The following is a 21446-nucleotide window of genomic DNA, read 5'->3' on the forward strand; positions in this document are numbered from 1 at the left end:
CCTGCCGCTCCTTCAGATCGGTGAAGCAGGACCTCCATTCTTGGGATCGCTGAGAATCCCAGTGGTCGAACCCTCAGCGATCATTTAGTTGGCTAACTTCTAGGGGCTAACATCTAAATTTGGCACAACCCATTTAAATGAATGCCCACCCTTTCCCAAACTTTAGCACAAGTTGATCCGCATTCCAGAATATTTCCCATGCTGTGTTCTAATCTTAAAGGGGTGGCGGTGCTCCATAGGAGGGGGGGCCTAAAAAGTAAAAAAACAACCAAACAGTAAGGGGCTATTCACAAATATATGTGTGTATGTATTTTGTGGCCCGGAAAACGCAGATACACAAAATATAGATGATGTCTGTGTGGCGTCCGTGGGTCCATGAACCATATTTTGGGGGGGGGGGGCAGGTTACTGCTGCAGCCAGCAACATGTCCGCATTAAACAGGATGCTGATATGTGGAGTATGCTTCCCTCCTCTGGTCCAGCCACATGGGGGGTAAGGAAGAGGGGGAGGGCAGAGATGCCCAAAAGGCCCCTGAAGATAAAACCCCTTTTGAGTATTAAACTAAGCTGCGTCCTAGAACCTGCTGATCATGTCTTGGCACCAGAGGACATCCCCTGCAGTCCGCAGGGACATCATGGTTCTTAGATAACCCACCATGTACGCGCATCCCTAATAGCAACCAATCTGATTCCACCTTTCACTTTTCAGAGCTCTTTTGGAAAATGAAAGGCGGAATCTGATTGGTTGCTATGGGCAACTAAGCCTGTTCTACTTTACAGAAATTAGTGATCTGGGCTCACACTCGGACGTGACATCACTATGGGCCACGCGCGGCGCCTCATGACGTCACTTTTGCTTTACTTCGCGGTCTAATACACTACTTCAGCACAACTGAACCCAAAAGTCCCGCCATGTGCACCGCAAAGCACTGTGGGTAAGCATGCGGCATGACTCCAAGGAGCCCCGGTCCCCGCTCATCTCACCGTATACACCACCCATAGTCAGGGGCGCCGTCACCCGGTCATAGTCGCAGCTGTACACCCGCTGACGTCATGTAGGGGTTAGCGGAGGAGACAGCCGCCCAGGAGTGGGCAGGCCGGGCCGTGACGTAGCCGGTGACGTCAGTGAGGCCGGAAGAACTTGAAGACACCGGGCAGTGCAGTGTACTGGGAGCAGCCAGTAGCGGCAGGACTGGGACCATGGCAGATGTGAGTAATGTGATCCTGGGCAGGAGGAGGGAGGACGCCTCTCGTCCCACAGGGGACACTGGACAGGCGCTCAGTGACATGGGATTTGATGGCTGCTGTGATTGTCATGTGATGTCATCCTCAGGTGGTGGAGAGGGGATCATGTGATGTCATCCTCAGGTGGTGGAGAGGGGATCATGTGATGTCATCCTCAGGTGGTGGAGAGGGGATCATGTGATGTCATCCTCAGGTGGTGGAGTGGGGATCATGTGATGTCATCCTCAGGTGGTTGAGTGGGGATCATGTGATGTCATCCTCAGGTGGTTGAGTGGGGATCATGTGATGTCATCCTCAGGTGGTTGAGTGGGGATCATGTGATGTCATCCTCAGGTGGCGCAGTGGGGATCATGTGATGTCATCCTCAGGTGGCGCAGTGGGGATCATGTGATGTCATCCTCAGGTGGCGCAGTGGGGATCATGTGATGTCATCCTCAGGTGGCGCAGTGGGGATCATGTGATGTCATCCTCAGGTGGCGCAGTGGGGATCATGTGATGTCATCCTCAGGTGGCGCAGTGGGGATCATGTGATGTCATCCTCAGGTGGCGCAGTGGGGATCATGTGATGTCATCCTCAGGTGGCGCAGTGGGGATCATGTGATGTCATCCTCAGGTGGCGCAGTGGGGATCATGTGATGTCATCCTCAGGTGGCGCAGTGGGGATCATGTGATGTCATCCTCAGGTGGCGGAGAGGGGATCATGTGATGTCATCCTCAGGTGGCGGAGAGGGGATCATGTGATGTCATCCTCAGGTGGCGGAGAGGGGATCATGTGATGTCATCCTCAGGTGGCGGAGAGGGGATCATGTGATGTCATCCTCAGGTGGCGGAGAGGGGATCATGTGATGTCATCCTCAGGTGGCGGAGAGGGGATCATGTGATGTCATCCTCAGGTGGTGGAGAGGGAGAAATAATAACAGCGCGCTGCATCGGATACTTCGAGGTAGGTGTTTTATTGTATAAAAACACATTAAAAATTTTTTTATTATAAATTTTTTTTTTTTTTATGTGTTTTTAAACAATAAAACACCTACCTTGAAGAATCCAGTGCTGAGCACTGTTTTTATTTGCTACCTTTGGGAGCTTTTTTGTCCCCTTCTCCTCCAGCCTCCTCTGTACAATGCCCGGCGAATGAGCACAACAGCCTGGTCTCTCCTCCTGGTGTGGAGGAACCTCACCCTTCACTAGTGTTGTGCCTGGTCCGCTCAACACAATCTGGTAAGGTGTATTGACCCACAGGGATTAATAAGGTGACCTAGGAGGTATCGCACCAGGGAGCGACCCTTCTCTTTTTCATCTCCAGGTAGTGAGGATCATGTGACGTCATCCTCGGGTGGCGGAGTGAGGATCATGTGACGTCATCCTCGGGTGGTGGAGTGGGCATCGTGTAACACCCCATTTCCTGATCTATGGGCTACCCAGAGATGGCTACACATTACATTAGTACTCAATGGCTCTGCCAGGGCTTCTAGCCTTTTACGTACAGTAATATATATATTTTATTATTATTTTTCTTTTTCTTTTTTCTTTTTCCTAACGTCCAAGAAAATAACAATCAGTGATAGCGGACTGGTTTTGCACTTGATTGCACTGCGCATGCGCTAGTGACCTTTAGTGACATGTGAAGAGCAGAGAAGCCTGGATTAAGCCCTCCAGACCTAAAAGGGGTTGTGTCATCTCGGACAATGGAGGCATATCGCTATTTCATGCCTCCATCATCTGAGAGGTGTGGGTCTCACCGCTGGGACCCGCTTCTATCTCATAAACGGTGACGGCAAAGTCCCGGAGGGCGCACAGTGCATGTATGTCGCACTCCCATTAATTTCTATGGGGATTCCGAAAATACCTGAGCGCACCGCTCAGCTAATTTCAGAGGGCCAATAGTAAGGCCTGGTGGTGGCCAGACCCAGCACTACTTTTTGGGATAGATGCGGGTCTTTCTTTGGATAGTGTCCCATTGGTGGAGGTGCCGCTCCTATTTTGGGGCCCAGTCTTGCACCATCTATAATGGGGAGGTGGCAGCGCATGCGCAGCTCTTCTATTCACTTCTATGGAGCTTCTGAGATTAGCTGAGTAAGCGGTTCCATTTTGGTTCTTTCTAGACAACATACTGGAAAGAGGAGGTTGGCACGGACAAGCATTCCTCTGACTAGGAGATTGGGCAGGGCAGTCGCAGTTTGTGCTCCCCTGACGGGAAGTAATTTGGCCACCCCATCACTAGGGAATGTGAAGGACTTCCTGATACTCGAGTACAATTGGGAAATCTCTGAGCTTCTTCCCCTTCAGGCTGATAATGGTCTGATAATGGGAAATTATTAAAGCTCCTGTCTGGTAGGGCATAAATCACGCCGTGTAGTCCTGTTCGGGCTGTGTGGTGTCATCTAGTGCCACTTCTACATCCAGCTCACGTGAAGTAATATGATGCAGAAAGGATTGATGTACCGCCAAAATACACAGGGCAGTATAGGTAAACAATGATAGGACCCAAGGACCCCACTAGAAGGCAGTGGGTGCTGTTGGTGTAGTAGTGATCGTATGGTCAACGCAGGTCCGGCTCTGCGCAGTCAGCTGCCACTCTATATAGGAAATATAGTATTACACATGAAGGATCGGCCATATAATAAATGGACTGGTGTGGGCCACCATAGCGAGAGATTTCCCCCCCTCGGTGTTTCCTACTCCCCCCACTAGGACCTCCATAAAATGCTGGGGAAGCCTTGTCTCACTATACATTGTCACTGCAGAGGGCGATGCAAGGGACGTGTAGCATTACGTGGAGGCCATTAAAAGGACTCGCCGTCCACTATATGGCTTCCATATACCCTAGTAGGACATCTGTACAGGAGTTGTCTTTTAAAGGGGTATTCCAATCTCAGTCATTTATGGCTGAGATCAGAATACTTGTGTTATGTGGCGGCCGGGGTGGCTGGTCTTTAGTGTACCATAGGCCGCTCAGCTGTTTCCTGAAAGGGGTTGTCCAGCCTTAGAAAAACACGACTGCTGTCTGTCTCCCACAAAAAGCACCACACCTGTCCTCAGGTTATGTGGGGTATTGCAGCTCAGCCTAATCCACTTCAATGGACAGGTGTGAGGCTTTTTTTGTGGGGGGGGGGGGAGCAACCACGGTTTTCTAATCCTGGACAGCCCCTTTAAGTAGCGTCACCTCTGGTGGGTATTCTGATCTTACTCATGAATGGTAATACCCCTTTAAGGAACATGATTGGATGATCAAAACCAAATCTGTATCATGCCAGGTGTGTGTTAAAGGAGTTGGCGGCGCTCTACATAAATGTCCGTAATGTCATACACTGGGGTAATAATGGCTTACAGACCTGGGCCTGGGCTCACCTTAGCCCACATGGAGTCGCCCCCGCGCTTCCTATGGGTATCGATGTAAACAGACAGTGTCACCTCATAGATGCGAGATGAAGCAAGTCTTATGATATTTGCTGCAAGTTCGCCAAGACCTCCGTGGAGCCCATACATTTTTACAGTAGGACGGAGGCTATATCTTTAACAAAGGTTTAAAAGGATTGGGTTCGGATACAGCAGTCCAAACCCGACTTGCTCAACCCTACTTCGCATGATCACTTATCCCTGCTTACACTATAGAAATGGCCGACTTGAACAGGGATGTGTAGGGCAGATTTTGGGAGGTTGGGGTTGCTTCTGGCTGTACCCCTCCCCATAAGCGTGTGCACTTGGTTTGAGGCACCGCTGATCAGTCTGCATAGGCACTAGAGAGGTCCCTTGAGAACAGTCCAAAATTCAAGTGTTTAGGCCGTGTACACGCTGATTTCTGCACATGGACTTGCCCCATTGTAATATAATACACTTGGGCCTCATGCAAACAACCATGTCCGTTTTGCGGTCTACAAACCGCAGTTCATCCTTGTGCTTTCTGCGTCCATGTGTCTTTTACACAAAAAAAAAAACCAGACAGCACATGGACTCCATCCGTATTTTGCGCCACTCCTCCGTGGACACGGTCGTGTGCATGAGGCCGAAATGCATGGCTGCTCCATGTGACGTTTGTGCAAATAGTGAGCATGCAGCAGATTGTAAAATCCTCAGCGCCTTCACTGCTCCACACGCATTTTCTTCCGTTTTATGCGAATGTGAGTGTATTCGGTGCAGAATCCAAGCCTAAATCCCACGTGTGAACACTGCCTAAGATCCCCAGTGTCTTCTCACGTATGGACCTGGAGGAATGATCTGCAGCGTGTGACTGTGACCTGTGGGGATCGACGTTATGGCAATTCATATCAACACAGCCTAATGATAGAAGAGGTTATGACAGAGCAAAGTCTATGGCCGCCTGGAGAATCCACCGCATGATAACCACAGAGCACGTGACCCAATCTCCCCGGAGCTTGCTGACTTCACCCCTATTATTTTTGGCCAGACGATCTCAGTTCCTGTTCTCTGACCTACATGGGCATGTGATTGCCGTCCACTCCTGGGAAAGCCGCTGATTTACTAGCTGCTCCGCTATTGAGAAGTGTGTGGCTTGTGATTTATTAGAGATCAATAAGATCCACTTATGGCCCTACTGTCATATATACCAGACCCCTGCCAGCCGAGCGTGCGTCACCCGCCGCACATAAGAGCATTAAAGGGCATCTGTCAGCAGGTTTGTACCTGTGAGACTGGCTGACCTGTTAGGCTCCTTTCACGCAAGTGAGTCCATTGCACTGGACTCGTAGCGTGTGTCAGGGAGAACACCCGTCCTGACCTCCCAGCACTGCCGGGGTCGCATAGCATTATATTGAATTATAATGCTATGTAACCCTTACAGTTCTGGAATGTATTGGATAACACTGACGTAATGCTGTTATTCCAGGACTGTAAGGGGTGCATAGCATCATAATTCAATATAATGCTATGTGACCCCGGCTTTGCTGGGAGGTCACGACGGGAGCTGCTGCATACTCGTGCTGCAAGTCCAATGCGTGGAACTCGCTCTTCTGAAAGGGGCCTAACATGTGCGCTTGGCAGCTGAAGGCATCTGTGTTGGTCGCATGTTCATATGAGCCGGCAGTGCTGAGAAAAATGATGTTTTAATATATACAAATGCGCCGCTAGGAGCACTGGGGGCGTTGTCATTACTCCTAGAGGCTCAGCTACGTGCAACTGCTGTGCCTTCTGCACTTTGACAGGGACAAGCAGTGTAAACATCATCACAAGTGCAGAGGGCGCAGCAGTTGCAGCGAGAGCTTAACCTTTAGGTGTAAGGGCTCATGCACACGGCTGTATGGCTTTTTCAGTGTTTTGCGGTCCAGTTTTTACAGATCTGTTGTTCCGTTTTTTGTTTCCTTTCCGTTTTTACCTTTCAGTTTTTCCGTATGCCATATACATCATACAGTAATTACATAGAAAAAATTGGGCTGGGCAAAACATTTTCAATAGATGGTTCAGCAAAAAAGGAACAGATACGGAAGACATACGGACATTTCCGTATGTGTTCCGTTTTTTTTTTTTTTTTGCTGACCCATTGACTTGAATGGAGCCAAGCACCGTGATTTGCGGACAAGAATAGGATATGTTCTATCTTTTCACGGTACCGAAATACTGAATCGGAATGCACACTGAGACACTTCAGGTTTTTTTTCTGAACCATTGAAATGAATGGTTCAGTATATGTACCGCATACTGAACTACAAAAACGGCCAGTATACTGAACGCAAAATACTGTCGTGTGCATGAGCCCTAATTGTAAGGCCCCTGTTGCTCCTTCAGTACATCTATAACTAGAGATAAGAAATTTTGCTAAAATCCTGGTGCAGAATATGCTCTACTGTTTTGTGTCTACAGCTCCTATGCAGACCTGTGTGTCTCCATGGTAACGGAACAGAAACCGCGTGTCGTCATACTCTACATGTATATTCCACTTCTTGCCCACTTATGTTTACAGATAGGATGTAGTAGAGACAGGGTTTGTTTTTTATTTTCTTTTTTATTCATTTATTATATTTTTTTATTTTTTTTGTTGGGGAATGGGGGTGGCCTTCTGGCTTGGAAACTAATGGATGGGGGTTAATATGTTTGGACTCCTTATTAACCCCTTAGGCCTCTTTCACACGGGCGTCTTATTTTTGGCCCGGATAAGAGGCGGGTGAGTTGTGGGAAAATGCGCGAATTTTCCGCGCGAGTGCAAAACATTGTAATGCGTTTTGCACTCGCGTGAGAAAAATCGCGCATGTTTGGTACCCAAACGTTCGGGCTTGGGATTGATGTTCTGTAGATTGTATTATTTTCCCTTATAACATGGTTATAAGGGAAAATAATAGCATTCTGAATACAGAATGCATAGTATAATAGTGCTGGAGGGGTTAAAAAAAAACATAAAAAAGTTAACTCACCTTCTCCTCTTGATCGCGTAGTTCCCGGTCTCTTCTTTACTTCTTGAATGATGAGCTGTGGGCTAAATGACCTGTGGTGACGTCAGATCACATGCTCCAATCACATGGTCCATCACCGTGGTGATGGAACATGTGATCTGACATCACCACAGGTCCTTTAGCCCACAGCTCATCATTAAAGAAGTAAAGAGACCGGGAACTACGCGATCAAGAGGAGAAGGTGAGTTAACTTTTTTTATTTTATTTTTTTAACCCCTCCAGCACTATTATACTATGCATTCTGTATTCAGAATGCTATTATTTTCCCTTCTAACCATGTTATAAGGGAAAATAATACAGTGAATAGACTGTCACCTAGCAACCATGCGTGAAAATCGTACCTCATCCGCATTTGCTTGCGGATGCTATGCGATTTTCACGCAACCCCATTCACTTCTATGGGGCCTGCGTTACGTGAAAAACACAGAATATAGAACATGCTGCGATTTTCACTCAACGCACAAGTGAAACGTGAAAATCACCGCTCATGTGCACAGCCCCATAGAAATGAATGGGTCAGGATTCAGTGCGGGTGCAATACGTTCACCTCACGCTTCGCACCCGCACGGAAAACTCGCCCGTGTGAAAGGGGCCTTAGTGATCACCCATATGTGTTTTTACAGCGGTCACTAAGGGGCCTTAGGCTGGGCCGCTGCTTTTTTACAGCGGCCCAGTCTAAGCACTGCACGGGTCCCACGGGGACCTGGCTCTCACATGAGAGCCGTGACCCTGCGCTAACAGCCCAGACCGGCAGGAGTGCCGATCTGGGCTGTTTAACACTTTACATGCCATGGGCAAAGGTGTCCGCCGCCTGTAAAGTGCTGACAAAGGAAGCGGACTCCCTCTGTCTCCCATCTGCATCCTGTAAATGCGATTGCGGAGTGCCAATGTTTGTGAAGACTGGCTGGGGTCTCATGTATGCCCCAGACCAGCCTTGAGTAATTTCTGGCAGCCTGCTGGTAAATATCAGAATGGCATTGCCATTAAAATGCAGTGCACTATAGGGATAGTGCATTGCATTTTAAAAACTATTAAAATACTGTCTGTTGTATTCCCCTTGTGGGACTATGAAGTAGTAAAAAAAAACAAAAAAACATTTATTAAATAAAAAAAATTCCATTAAAAAAAATAGCAAAAAATAATCTCCCCATATGTTTGGTATTGCCACGTCCGTAACGACCCGGACTACATAAATTCCGTCTTTTTTATATTTATTCTTAGTTGCCCAAATTTTTTTTTATAACAAGCGATCAAAAAGCGCCATTTACTTCAAAATGATACCGATGAAAAATACAAGTCGTCCTGCAAAAATCAAGCCCTCACACAACTCCATAGAAATAAAAAAAAAAAAAGTTATTGGTCTTGGGAAGCGGCAATGCAACATTGGGAGGTTTTATTTAAAGGGAGGTTTTATTTAAAAAAAAAAAAAAGTAGTAAAACATAATTAAAAAAATATGTATTTGGTATCGCTGTAATCGTACTGACCCAGAGAATAAAGATATGATGTTATTTATACCGAATAATGAACGCCGTAAAATTTATAGCGTAAAAACGTTGGCAGAATTGCTGTTTTTCCCATCTCCCTCCCAGAAAGAGTTAATAAAAGTTAACTTTCTGATTATGTATTCCCCAATTAAAAACTACAACTTTTCCCGCAAAAAAACAAGCCCTCATACAGCTATATAGATGGAAAAAAATAAAAATAGCTCTTGGAACGCGACGATGAAAAAAGGAAGAAAAAAAGGCTTGGTCAGTAAGGCCAAAAACAGGCTGGTCACTAAGCAGCGGTTAAAGAGGTTTTCCGGTTTGCATCAACATCCTTCAAAATAACTGATGAAGGTATTTTGTAATCTATTTATTTCCTTTTATTGCTCCTGTCTCCTTTTCAGGGCTGTGGTCACATGACCATGTCCATGTAGTTCTGTCTTATTTCCTTTGATGTGATGTCCATGGGCGGGGCAGTGATAGGGGAGTGTCTATGTAACTAGCTGGGTGGTAGGAGCTATAAACCAGCTGGGCCTTGTTAGGGGCGGTGCTGGAGCTGTGGCAGACAAAAGAGAAGTGCATCATGGTTGGATTTGTTTACATGGTGAAAACGGGTCAAGAGTCCAAATAAGAGAAAGCATGGAGAAGATGTACATGAGGTATTAAACTACATCAGCATATCTGTTAACCCCTTTCCGACATGACGTAATAGTACGTCATAGCAGAAAGTGAATTGCCGCACTTTGACGTACTATTACGTCGTGGTGATCGGTCGGGCACCGGAGTGGTGCGCTCCCAATCACTGCAAGAGCCCTAGCTGGATTAACCCCTTTTATGCGGTGGTCAGTGCTGACCGCGGCATAGAAGGTGTTTGCGGCAGGTGAGGGAGCCCATCGAGTGCCCACACTGCTGTGGCGGGGACCCGATGGTTGACAAGGCAGCCCGATGCCTTGCACGGCATGGGGACCTGCCTTCTACAGTTGCCCAGGAGATCCAGCCCCAGACCCGGTCTCCTAGGAAACCTGTTAGTGTATTACTCAGTGTAATACACTAACAGGCAATGCATTACAATACAGATGTATTGTAATGCATTGCAGATGGGATCAGACCCTCAAAAGTTAAAGTACCAGAGTGGGACAGAAATAAAGTAAAAAAAATAAATAAATAAAAAAGTTTCAAGTAAAAAAAAAAAATAGAAAAAAAAAAAAAACACACATATTAGGTATCCCCGCGTCCGTAACGACTGGCTCTATAAATATATCACATGATCCCCCCCCGTCCGATAAACACCATAAAAAATAATAAAAGCTGTGTCCAAAAAAAGCCACATTTGTCACCTTGCATCACAAAAAGTGCAACACCAAGCGATCAAAATAGTACAAATAAAACCGTCTCCTCATCCCGGAAAAAATTAGCCCCTACATAAAAAAATCGCTCAAAAAATAAATAAAAATATAGCATGGACACTAAAATATGATATATTTTTTTTTTTTGCTTTAAAACTGCTATTATTGTGTTAAAGTAAAATAAAAAAAAGTAGACATATTAGATATTGCCACGTCCGTAACAACCTACACTATAAAAAATATCACATGACCTAACCCCTCAGGTGAATGCCGTAAAAAAAATTAATTTAAAAAATATAAACGGTTCTAAAAAAGCCATATTTTTTTTTTGTCACCTAAAGTGCAACACAAAGTGATCAAAAAGGCATATGCCCCCCCCCCACCCCCCCCCCGAAAACAGTACCAATCAAACTGTCACCTCATACAGCAAAAACTGAAATCCTACCTAAGACAACTGGTCAAAAAATAAAAATGCTATGGCTCTCAGACTATGGAGACACTAAAACCATTATTGTGTAAAACTTAAATAAATATAAAAAATTATACATATTAGGTATTGCCACGTCCGTAACGATCTGCTCTATAAAAATGTCATATGATCTAACCCCTCAGGTGAACGCTGTAAAAATAAATAAATAAAAACTGTGCCAAAACAACCAGTTTTTTGGTCACCTTGCCCCAAAACTTGTAATAATATATGATAAAAAAAATCATATGTATCCAAAAAAGTAACAAATGAAATGTCAACTCTTCCTGAAAAAAACAAGCCCCTGTACAAAGACTATCGGCAGAAAAAAAAGGCTTTCAGAAAATGGAGACACAAAAACCTAATTTTGTTTTTTCAAAAATGCTTTATGTAAAACTGAAACAAAGAAAGTAGACATATTTGATATAATTGCGTCCATAACAACCTGCTCTATAAAAAATAGGACATGATCTACCCTGTCAGATATAGTACCAATAAAACTGGCACCTTATCCACTAGTTTCCAAAATGGGGTCACTTTTTGGGAGTTTCTACTTTAAGGGTGCATCAGGCGGGCGCTTCTTTTCTTTGGCGCTTCTTTTCTTAGGTGCCCTGCTGTGTGCCCTTACATCTGTTTATGACCACATGTGGGGTGTTTCTGTAAGCCGCAGAATCGGGGTAATAAAATTTTGAGTTTTGTTTGGCTGTTAACCCTCGATTTGTTAAAGAAAAAATGTATTAAAATGGAAAACCTGCCAAAAAAGTATAATTTAGAAATTTTATCTCCATTTTCCTTTAATTCTTGTGGAACACCTAAAGGGTTAACAAAGTTTGTAAAATCAGTTTTGAGAAACTTGAGGGGTGTAGTTTCTTCAATGGGGTCATTTATGCCATAAATTTCCACTATATAAGCCCCACAAAGTGACTTCAGACCTGAACTGGTCCTTTAAAAAGTGGGTTTTGGAAATTTTCCTAAAAATGTTAAGAATTGCTTCTGAACTTCTAAGCCTTCTAACGTCCTGAAAAAATAAAATGACATTTACAAAATGATGCCAACATAATAAAGTAGACATTTGGGAAATGGTATAAAATAAATAAAGCTATCGCTTTCTGTTTTTAAAAGCAGAGAAATAGAAATTTAGAAAATTGTGAATTTTTTTCATAATTTTTGGTAAATTAGGGATTTTTTTTCATAAAGGTGAAATATATTAACTTAAATTTATGACTATAATGAAGTACAATCTGTCACGAGAAAACAATCTCGGAACGGCTTGGATAAGAAAGCGTTCCAAAGTTATTACCACATAAAGTGACACATGTCAGATTTGCAAAAAATGGCCTGGACAGGAGGGCGAAAACTGGCCCGGGGTGGAAGGGGTTAAAAACCATAGTAATCCCGGGAATCCACCTTTACTCATCAGACTCATTTACTTATCAGCTATTGTTGAGCCACCCTCTGTTCACCGCTATGGGAGTCCTCCGCCCGGCAGTGTGTTATTGTAAACAAAAGAGCCTTTGCCCTGTGTGATTTAGCGCAGGGCAAAGGAGAGCATTGGGGCATGAACTGCTCCGATGCTCAAGTCAGGGGGGCTGCCGGGGTGGAAATAGAGATTTGTCCGGGTTCAGCTGTGAACCTGGATAACCCCTTTTAATAATGGAAGTTCTCAGTCTTGGTAGACCCTTCTCAGTTTTGTAACTGTGAAGCTTGGGCTGTGCTGATCCTATGCAGCCGAGCAGAATTAAAATACGATTCCGCCATAATAAAGGCAGCGACCTGGGCAAACTAGGTAGATCCATAGTTCGCCCCTGTCCTGATGTCTGAACACGATGCGCAGTACCGCGCTGTAGGACTCCTGACAATGGTAAAGGCCCCCATACACATCACCTGAATGAGGATGAGGTTTTATAGCTGTAGGACTCGCTTCCTATAAAATGGCTTAATATTTTTTTATTTTCTGTACCGTCTTTGTTTTTTTTATTTTATACGTAGCATATGTACTTTATACATATCGTTATTCGCTCATTATTGGTATGAATTCTCATACCAAAGAGATTTGTCTTTCTTTGGTATGAATTTTGGAATTTATGGCACGGATTCTGTAATACGTTGGGTTTAGTTCTACTTGTGTAGTGTATTTGTATTTCATATTTTATGATTGTTACGGGTGTGCACAACTTCTTTTTGTGCCATTTTTCTCTCGGGTTGTCTGCTGCTTTGCTTTGACTCGTGTAGCCGCTTGTCTTTTAGGTTTACAGTTTCCTGTGCCCATCTTTCCTTTTTTGTTTTTTTCTTTAGCATATTCATTTCCCGTAGTGTTTATTTATTGTAGGATGAACTTTATATGTATTCAGTTTCACTTCCCTGGACTTGACCTTTATTTTCATCAGTTTATTAAAGGGGTTTTCCAATAGTATAATATTGATGACTTATCCTCAGGATAAAGGAAAAGACAGATAGGAGCAGAGCTATGGTGGTATGAATGCAACAGCTGGGCAGGGGACCCCAGATCCAAGGCGGTCCAGAGATGGGCAGTAGAAATCGGAGGCCACAGCAGCATATCCAACCAATGTCTTCTTTATTGTACAGAACTCCAAAGTACAGTGTACAAGATGGCACCGTTTTGGCTATATCTAGCCTTTATCAAGCATATGTTACAAGTATAAGTGCTCGCATATAAATAGTAAAAACTGAGCACACCCACAGTGTTAGTAGCCCAATCAACTAATAGATCGGCAAACACAAATCAAGTAGTGACCAATAACAGTAAAGTCTCACAGCAACTTCTAATTAACAAACATACGCCCATCTACCGCACCTGCATACGATCTTTCATAATCGCAACTAACATGACACTCAGCTGTCCGCGCACGTCATTCAGCCGCGACTATGCAAGGTAAAGCAACATCACGCGAGATTAGACCAGCGGCGCAACAACCAATCCGATGCGCCTGCACCGACGGCATCGGAGCCGGCGTGCAAGTCATGTGACCGGAGAAATTCTGTCACATGACCACTGTAGATGTATATCTTTTTTTGGAGTATTGTGCGCAGTACTGGAGGCCATATCTCCAGAAGGATATAGATACTCTAGAGAGAGTTCAGAGAAGAGCTACTAAACTGGTCCATGGATTGCAGGATAAAACTTACCAGGAAAGGTTAAAAGACCTTAATATGTATAGCTTGGAAGAAAGAAGAGACCGAGGGGATATGATAGAAACTTTTAAATACATAAAGGGAATCAACTCGGTAAAGGAGGAGAGCATATTTAAAAGAAGAAAAACTACCACAAGAGGACACAGTTTTAAATTAGAGGGGCAAAGGTTTAAAAGTAATATAAGGAAGTATTACTTTACTGAGAGAGTAGTGGATGCATGGAATAGCCTTCCTGCAGAAGTGGTAGCTGCAAATACAGTGAAGGAGTTTAAGCATGCATGGGATAGACATAAGGCCATCCTTCATATAAGATAGGGCCGGGGCTATTCATAGGATTCAGATATATTGGGCAGACTAGATGGGCCAAATGGTTCTTATCTGCCGACACATTCTATGTTTCTATGTTTTTATGAGTCGTTTTATAGCCAAGCAATGCCGCATTAATACATTATATAAACAGAGACCTCCAGAGTATGTCATGTATTAATGTGGCATTGCTTGGCTATAGCAACACAGCGCGACTCATAAGATCTACAGCGGTCATGTAATGAAACGTTGCCATCTTGTACACTGTACTTTGGAGTTTTGTACAATAAAGAAGACAGTGGTTGGATATGCTGCTGTGGCCTCCGATTTCTTATCCTCAGGATAGTCATCAGTATCTGATCAGTGTAGTTTTGTCTCGCTGCGCCCCTGCCGATCAGCTGTTTTAAAGAGACCATGCGACCTCTTCCTTGGCCAGTGAGGTCGCGTTCATCGGTCACATGGCCTAGGCCACGGGGCTGCAGAACAATGTAGACCCGCTATCCAGTGGACCATGCTGTGCTTGGTAGGCAGCAAGGTGCCTTGGCCTCCTGAAACAGCTGGTGGAGGTCCCCCACAGATCACATACTGATGACCTATCTTGAAGATCAGTATTGAACACTTGGACAACGACATTAATAGTGAACATGGAATCAATGATTTCGTTCTAATTACCTTATTTTTCACCCTATAAGACGCACCTTCCCATCCTAATGAGACCCCTATTCAGACCTCGGGTCAGAAAAAAAACTATAAATCAATTTGCCTCTCCTGCTCTTTCAGCTGTGCACAGTCGCAGCAGAGCAAGCGACCTAGGACCAGGAAGCGGTGAGTACAGAGCCCACGGAGCGCTGCATTCACCACTTCCCAGTCCTCCGGTACTAATGAGCGCTTCCATAATATTCGCCACATAAAATGCACTTTGGGGAGAAAAAAAGTGCCTTATACTGACAAATACAGTAGTTCACTGTAACCACACACTACTCGGCTTCAAGGAGGTCAGGTCCTTTCTGGAGTCTGGGCGTGCTGTCTGGCTGAACCCTGAAAGGGGTTTCCAGAAAAAAAATGGACAGCTGGTAACTGTAAAACATAATAAAGCGTATCACACTCCTTACCAGAGACGGCGTGGTATATAGTCACCTCACTGGCTGTAGTGGTAACGTGTCTGCAGTAATTGGCAGCAGCAGTCACATTAAAAAAACGGAGATCGGCTGGGGGTGAGGAATGATCATCAGAATGCAAGCGGCTGGGGATTGGTAGGGAGAGTTTTTCTCCTTTTTCACTTTCATCTGTTTGTAAAAGGAAAAAAAATTGTTGGACTGATCGGTGTCAGCAAACGATGGTGTGTCCTACAGCTGTGTCCATGGCTGGCAGTGCCAGGGGGTAGCACTAATGCGGCATCATTAAGGCCTTATTCACATGTCCATATCAGGGATAAGATGGTCAGTGATTCATCCGTGAAGAATTCTTTTTTTGGTCTCTTTGTCCGTGCACAGCTGAAAATTGGAGCTCCCGCTCACAAACTTGTGTGGCCCGTGCCCGTATCGCAGCCCGCAAATGGGTCTGCAGTCTACAAGATACAGAGTGGTACAGAGCGCTTCAGTGGGATTTTAGTCCGCGCCTCCGCACTGAAAAAAAAATAAAACATGTTTTTTTTTTGCGGTGCAGAGGCACAAAACGAAATCCCACGGAAGCGCTTCATAGTGTTTTTGTGGGCTTATGCTCCGTGTCTTGTGGATTGTGGAACCATTAGACAGTTTTGATAAAGGTCTCCCTCCTTCTTTTACTAAAGTTTGATTCTCTAGGAGGGGAGCTTCTTGGTTGGGATGCAGTAACTTATGGCAACTGTTATTATTATTATTATTATTATTATTATTTTTTATATACTGGTTGACGAAATACAGAGCGTTTACAATGGGACTGAGCGTGCCTTACGGTTATATTGTCTTCAGTATCATCTCGTGAGTTTTATTAATGTGATATCATAAAATCTCCTAGTATATAACTCCTCGTGGTGATTACAGTCCTGTCTTGGCAGACGTCCAGTACTTTATGAGCTGTCTCATGACTCGGCCTTTGCTTATCGTAGTTTCGGGTGTAACACTTGTTCCTCTGGCCGTGGTTATGCACTAGGATGTGCCGGAGACTGACATCTCCAAGTGATCTGAGTGCTTGGTATCATACTGACTGTCTCCATTTTTCTGTCTCTTCCTATGCTCTGACGATCTGGGCCCATTGTGACAGCGGGCCCCTGTTGGACTGCCGGCATGGCTGCTGGGCTACTCTGCGTCTTCTTGTCACATTGAACATGGCGTCTGAGCTGCATGCAGCATGTTATAGAGCAGGAGGAGCTGAGCAGACTGATGTATAGTTTTATGGGAAAAGGTCCAGTAAACCTTGTAGTTTATTCTTTTAAAGGGGTTTTCCGAGACTCTAATACTGATGACCTATCCGTCCCCTTAGAAATAAATGAAAGCGCACCGCACCAGAGCTCTGCTATTTTCCGCGGCCCCGTAGAAATTAATAGAGGGAAGCCAAGCTGCGCATGCGCTGCACGCTCTCCCTGACTTTCAAGGCTCCGTTTACGAGAAAGGTGCGAGTCCCACCTCTGAGACTAGCGTTATGCCTCCATTGTCTGAGATGACACAACCCCTTTAATACAAGGCACTTACTAATGTATTGTTGTTATCCATATTGCTTCCTTTGCTGGCTGGATTTATTTTCCCATCACATCATACACTACTCGTTTCCATGGTTACAACCCCCCTGCAATCCAGCAGCGGTGGCCGTGCTTGCAGACTATGGGGGAAAAAGTACCAGCCTATGTGAACTCCCACAGTCCCAGCCGCCAGAGAGACTGGAGCTTTCCTATAGTGTGCAAACATGACCACTAGGGGTGAGCGAATCGCGCTTCAGATCCAAGATCCGAATCGCGATTCGCTCACCCCTAATGGCCACCACTGCTGGATTGCAGGGTGGTCGTAACCCCTGGATATGAGCAGTGTATAATGTGATGGAATTATACTCCCTGCACAACAAGCACAGCGCCGGACATTGTATAGCGGCTCTGCTTGGTATCGCAGCTCGGCTCCATTCGCTTCTATGGGTCTGAGCTGCGTCTAGTCCACGTGACCAATGAACGTGATGTCACGATGCTCACATGGTGCAGGAATATTGAGCGCATTTTGTTAAGGCGGTCACTTTTGCAAAAGGGACAACAGGAAGTGCAGCCATATCGGTAGCAGGTAGTGACAACCAATATGGCTGCACTCCCTATGGTCACTGCAGGGCAACAGAAAAATCCCACAACCTCAATATAGGCAAGAAAAAAGTGCTCTAACTAATGGTGGACACGGGCTGGCTATCTGTCACCTAGTGTATGATTTTATACAAATATCGCACTCGTCATGTAAAGCCGCTATAATATGTAGCAGCAATATTTAGACACTAATTTATATTGGAAACTTGTCCAGTTTTGCATGAACTAACAGAGAAATGGAACATATCACGAGGGGACTGCCCCTTTAAGAACCCTGTGACACTGCACCAGTGGATGGTATGTACTCCTGCCTGTATAAAGAACACGTTCCATTATTTACCTCGCACATGGAGAGCCAAGAAATGGGTCTATAACCGGCCATGGACCAGTTGATGTGAATCTAAATGTAAATTACCTCGTTATTGTCTGATAAAACCACACAATTGCGCCTGCGGTTTTTCTGCTAATCTCGTCACCATGGGAATTAAGCTTTGCCCGTCGTCTTTTGCCAGTTTCATAATTTTTTTTTTTATTAGAGGTTACATGATCAGTAGATGTGCCGCCTAATGAAAATACCGCACATGGGGCAATGTATTCACCCCGGACTATGCTAACATTGCAGATGTGGGGATACGGAGACCATCCATGTTCTCTTTTCTATCAGCATGAGTTGGGTGGTCTTCCTAAGACCACCTGTGCAGGGCTGCGGGTGAACACATATAAGGGCCGTGCGGATTTCCGTGTCTTTCTGCATCAAAATCCCCAATTTTTAAATGCGGATCTGATGCTGTTTTACAGCAGGGCTCACCCTTCCATTAAAAGGTGAAATCTGCAGCTAAAACCGCAAACATAATTGACATGCTGCGGATTTGGAAATTCGCACTGCTGGTCAGTTACTGCATGGCGAAAATAAGCAAAGTGCACGAGATTTGTGTCATCTCATTGTAATACGCTGCGGTTTTTCCACACGGGAATCCACGCAGAAAAAACATGAGTATTCCGCAACATGTGCAGGGTGCCTTAAAGGGGTTGTCGAGGTTCAGAGCCAATATTTTTAACCCAGGCAGCCCCCTGACTGATTTCATGCTCCGCTGCTCTCCCTTGCCCTGCGCTGGATTGGGCTTTTTTATTTACCGTAACACAGTGCTAAGAGGAGGCTTCCACCCAGCAGTGTATTCGGTGATGTCATCAGCCCTGATGGGTGGGCTTTAGGCTCTGATAGGCGGCCTGTAAAATGGCTAGGGCAACGCTGAAGCCCGCCCATCAGAGCCGATGACGTCACAGAATACACTGCGGGGCGGAAGCCTCCGCCTAGCAGCCCTTATGGGACTCCATTAAATGCCTGAATCACTCAGGGCAAAGGAGATGCTGTCAGGGTAAAAACTGGGATATGTCTGGATTCAGCTCTGAACCCGGACAGATATTTAAGCTACCTGCACATGCTGCAGATTACATGCGGGTTTTTCAGCACGATTCTTGTGCAGAAAAACCGCAGCATAATACAGTACCGACAAAATGAATGAGATTAGACCAATCTTATGTACACTTTCCTTTATTGTTCTGTGCGGAAATTGACCTGCTGTGGGGATTTTGAAATCCGCAGGGTGTAAATTCTTTCTGTGGTTCTTTTGGGCAAATGTGCCCCCTTTTTCAATGCAAGTGAGATCTGCAGCAAAAATGCTTTAAATTGAAACCAAAAACTGCAAGTAACACATGCGGTTTTTGGTGTGGATTTGGTGCCGTAACTCACAGAATTGTGTGCAGAATTTCTGCAAGACAGCCCCACCTTTGTACAGGTAGCCCTAGGGACTGTTCATACCACAGCCTTTCCAGCGGAATTCACAGGGAATCTTCAAACTGTGGGTTTTACTGTGCCGAAATTCTGCCAAAGATCCACCGGTGTTCACGTTCTTTCTGCCTCCCATACGTCTCAATGGGAGGCAGAGCTGCGGCTTCTAGCTGTGGCCACGTCATAGCGAGACATGTCTGTCCTCGTCGTGGCTTCAAGCTGCTGCTCCGTGATCCAAAGCATTGACTCCTATTGAAATGAATGGGGGGCGGAAAGGACGTTGCCACTGATGGGTTGTCGATGAAATTTTGGCACAGTAAAACCCACCATGTGAACAGTCCCATGGGGTCCTTCTATATGGATCGAGGATCAGGACAATTATCAGGAACAAATGTTCTTACAAACTCTTCACTCCTGATAATTGCCTCATGTAATGGTGTCTTTGGCATCTTTGTTGGGCAATCACATTTTATGCAGCACATAAAATCCTCATTCATCAGAAGCTCATTGCTTGGTGTAAACAGGGATGTGCTGCCAACAAACCAGGAGACTAGGGGATGAACGATGGTAGTAAGAGAACGGGGGCCTGTGCTCCAAAGTTGAATGGAGCAGCAGACACCGTGCATTTAACTCTCTATAGGGCTGTCGGAAATAGCTAAGTACAAGCACACAGCTATCTCCACAAGCCCCATGGAGTAGAAGCGCACATGACTAACCTACGATAGATTTGGATCTTTTAATATAATGCAAGCAAAATCCCACAAGAATAACATTTCTTGAGTATTGTTTACATGGTCAAATCCGAAAAGCAGAGATTTCTAGGGATTCGTTTTAAACCTTGGCACATTTGGCAGATACATCATTTTTTGCCTGTTTTTCTTGTCTGTGTATATACGTCAGCGATCAGGAGATGCAAGCAGCTGCTAAGGGTGAAGCATTGACCTAAAGAGCGTAACGTCATCTCCTACCATTCATCATCTGCCTTGAACCTTCAATGTTCTCCTCGCCTAAAGTCTGAGGAGGTCATGAAGTGCCCCATGCTCTGGATACATAACATCCCCCTTGCTGGATGCTGTATAGTACTCCTTTATGTAGAGGTTGAGGAGAACCACAATACTTCTCCATATAGTTATTCTTTTGCTATAAGGAGGCCAGGAGAACCTCCTGAGATGTTTTCTTCAGGAAATCCAGAACTCCATTAGCGACTGTAGTTTACAAAGCATCAGAGCTCATGCCGTATTCACGCTATTATTAACTGGGCACCACGTGGCGCCTCTCCACCAATCGGCAATCAGCCTGAATTATGGTATAGCATATATTATCCATAGTATTTGGTATATTGGGCAGACTAGATGGGCCAAATGGTTCTTATCTGCCGACACATTCTATGTTTCTATATTCTCAAAAGAGCTGATCTTGGCCACTGTGGCTGCAGGGTGGGATAGATTCATTATTTTCACACCGCTGACCTTACTGTGAATGGTTTTACAGCAGTGTAAACCACAGGACGCCTACAGCATGCCTGCCCCACTTTCCCATTGTTGAAAGCTATGTGGTATAGAAGTCTACTGACGTCACCCTAGAGAAGACTTCTTTCAGTCGTGCAGTTTATGGAATGCTTTCTATACCGTATCTCCCTGTACAACATAATATAGGACTCATAGCTGCTTTGCTGTGCTTATTTTCTCACTGTATTAGTTTTATTCTTTATGACGCTTTATGCTTTTTTTGTCTTTAACAGGAGAAGGAGAAGTTGATACATGAGACACGGAAGAGATTTACTGAAGAATATTTGCAAGGTATGCAGAGAAAATGTCATGGCAGTATGTACTGTTCACCTCTCATTGCATTTATGTTTCTTATTTATATATTATTATATACAGTCAGGTCCATAAATATTGGGACATCGACACAATTCTAAAACATTTTTGGCTCTATACACCACCACAATGGATTTGAAATGAAACAAGGGGGCATTTGAGGGCATTTACATCCAAAT

At 44.9% G+C, this 21446-nt stretch overlaps 2 protein-coding genes across 4 annotated transcripts in view; one reads left to right on the forward strand and one right to left on the reverse strand.

Annotated features, from left to right (window-relative positions):
- The window catches only part of FANCB (FA complementation group B), a 30737-nt gene extending 29638 nt beyond the window's left edge, over positions 1-1099 (reverse strand). The window contains exon 1 of the mRNA XM_044283707.1: positions 985-1099. The gene's annotated coding sequence lies outside the window, so the exon portion shown is untranslated. The remainder of the gene's footprint in view (positions 1-984) is intronic.
- MOSPD2 (motile sperm domain containing 2) overlaps positions 1-21446 on the forward strand; it is a 164301-nt gene that overhangs the window by 50711 nt on the left and 92144 nt on the right. Inside the window, exons 1-2 of one of the 3 annotated variants that reach the window (XM_044283711.1) lie at positions 1063-1209; positions 21189-21246. In XM_044283711.1, the coding sequence (XP_044139646.1) occupies positions 1201-1209; positions 21189-21246 (67 nt within the window). In that variant the 5' untranslated portion in view covers positions 1063-1200. Of the gene's footprint in view, positions 1-1062; positions 1210-21188; positions 21247-21446 lie in introns of those variants that run through there. The other 2 variants (XM_044283708.1, XM_044283710.1) reach the window with 2 other exon arrangements.

This window comes from Bufo gargarizans, chromosome 3, assembly GCF_014858855.1.
Source record: "Bufo gargarizans isolate SCDJY-AF-19 chromosome 3, ASM1485885v1, whole genome shotgun sequence".
In the NCBI taxonomy this organism is placed as follows: Eukaryota; Metazoa; Chordata; class Amphibia; order Anura; family Bufonidae; genus Bufo; species Bufo gargarizans.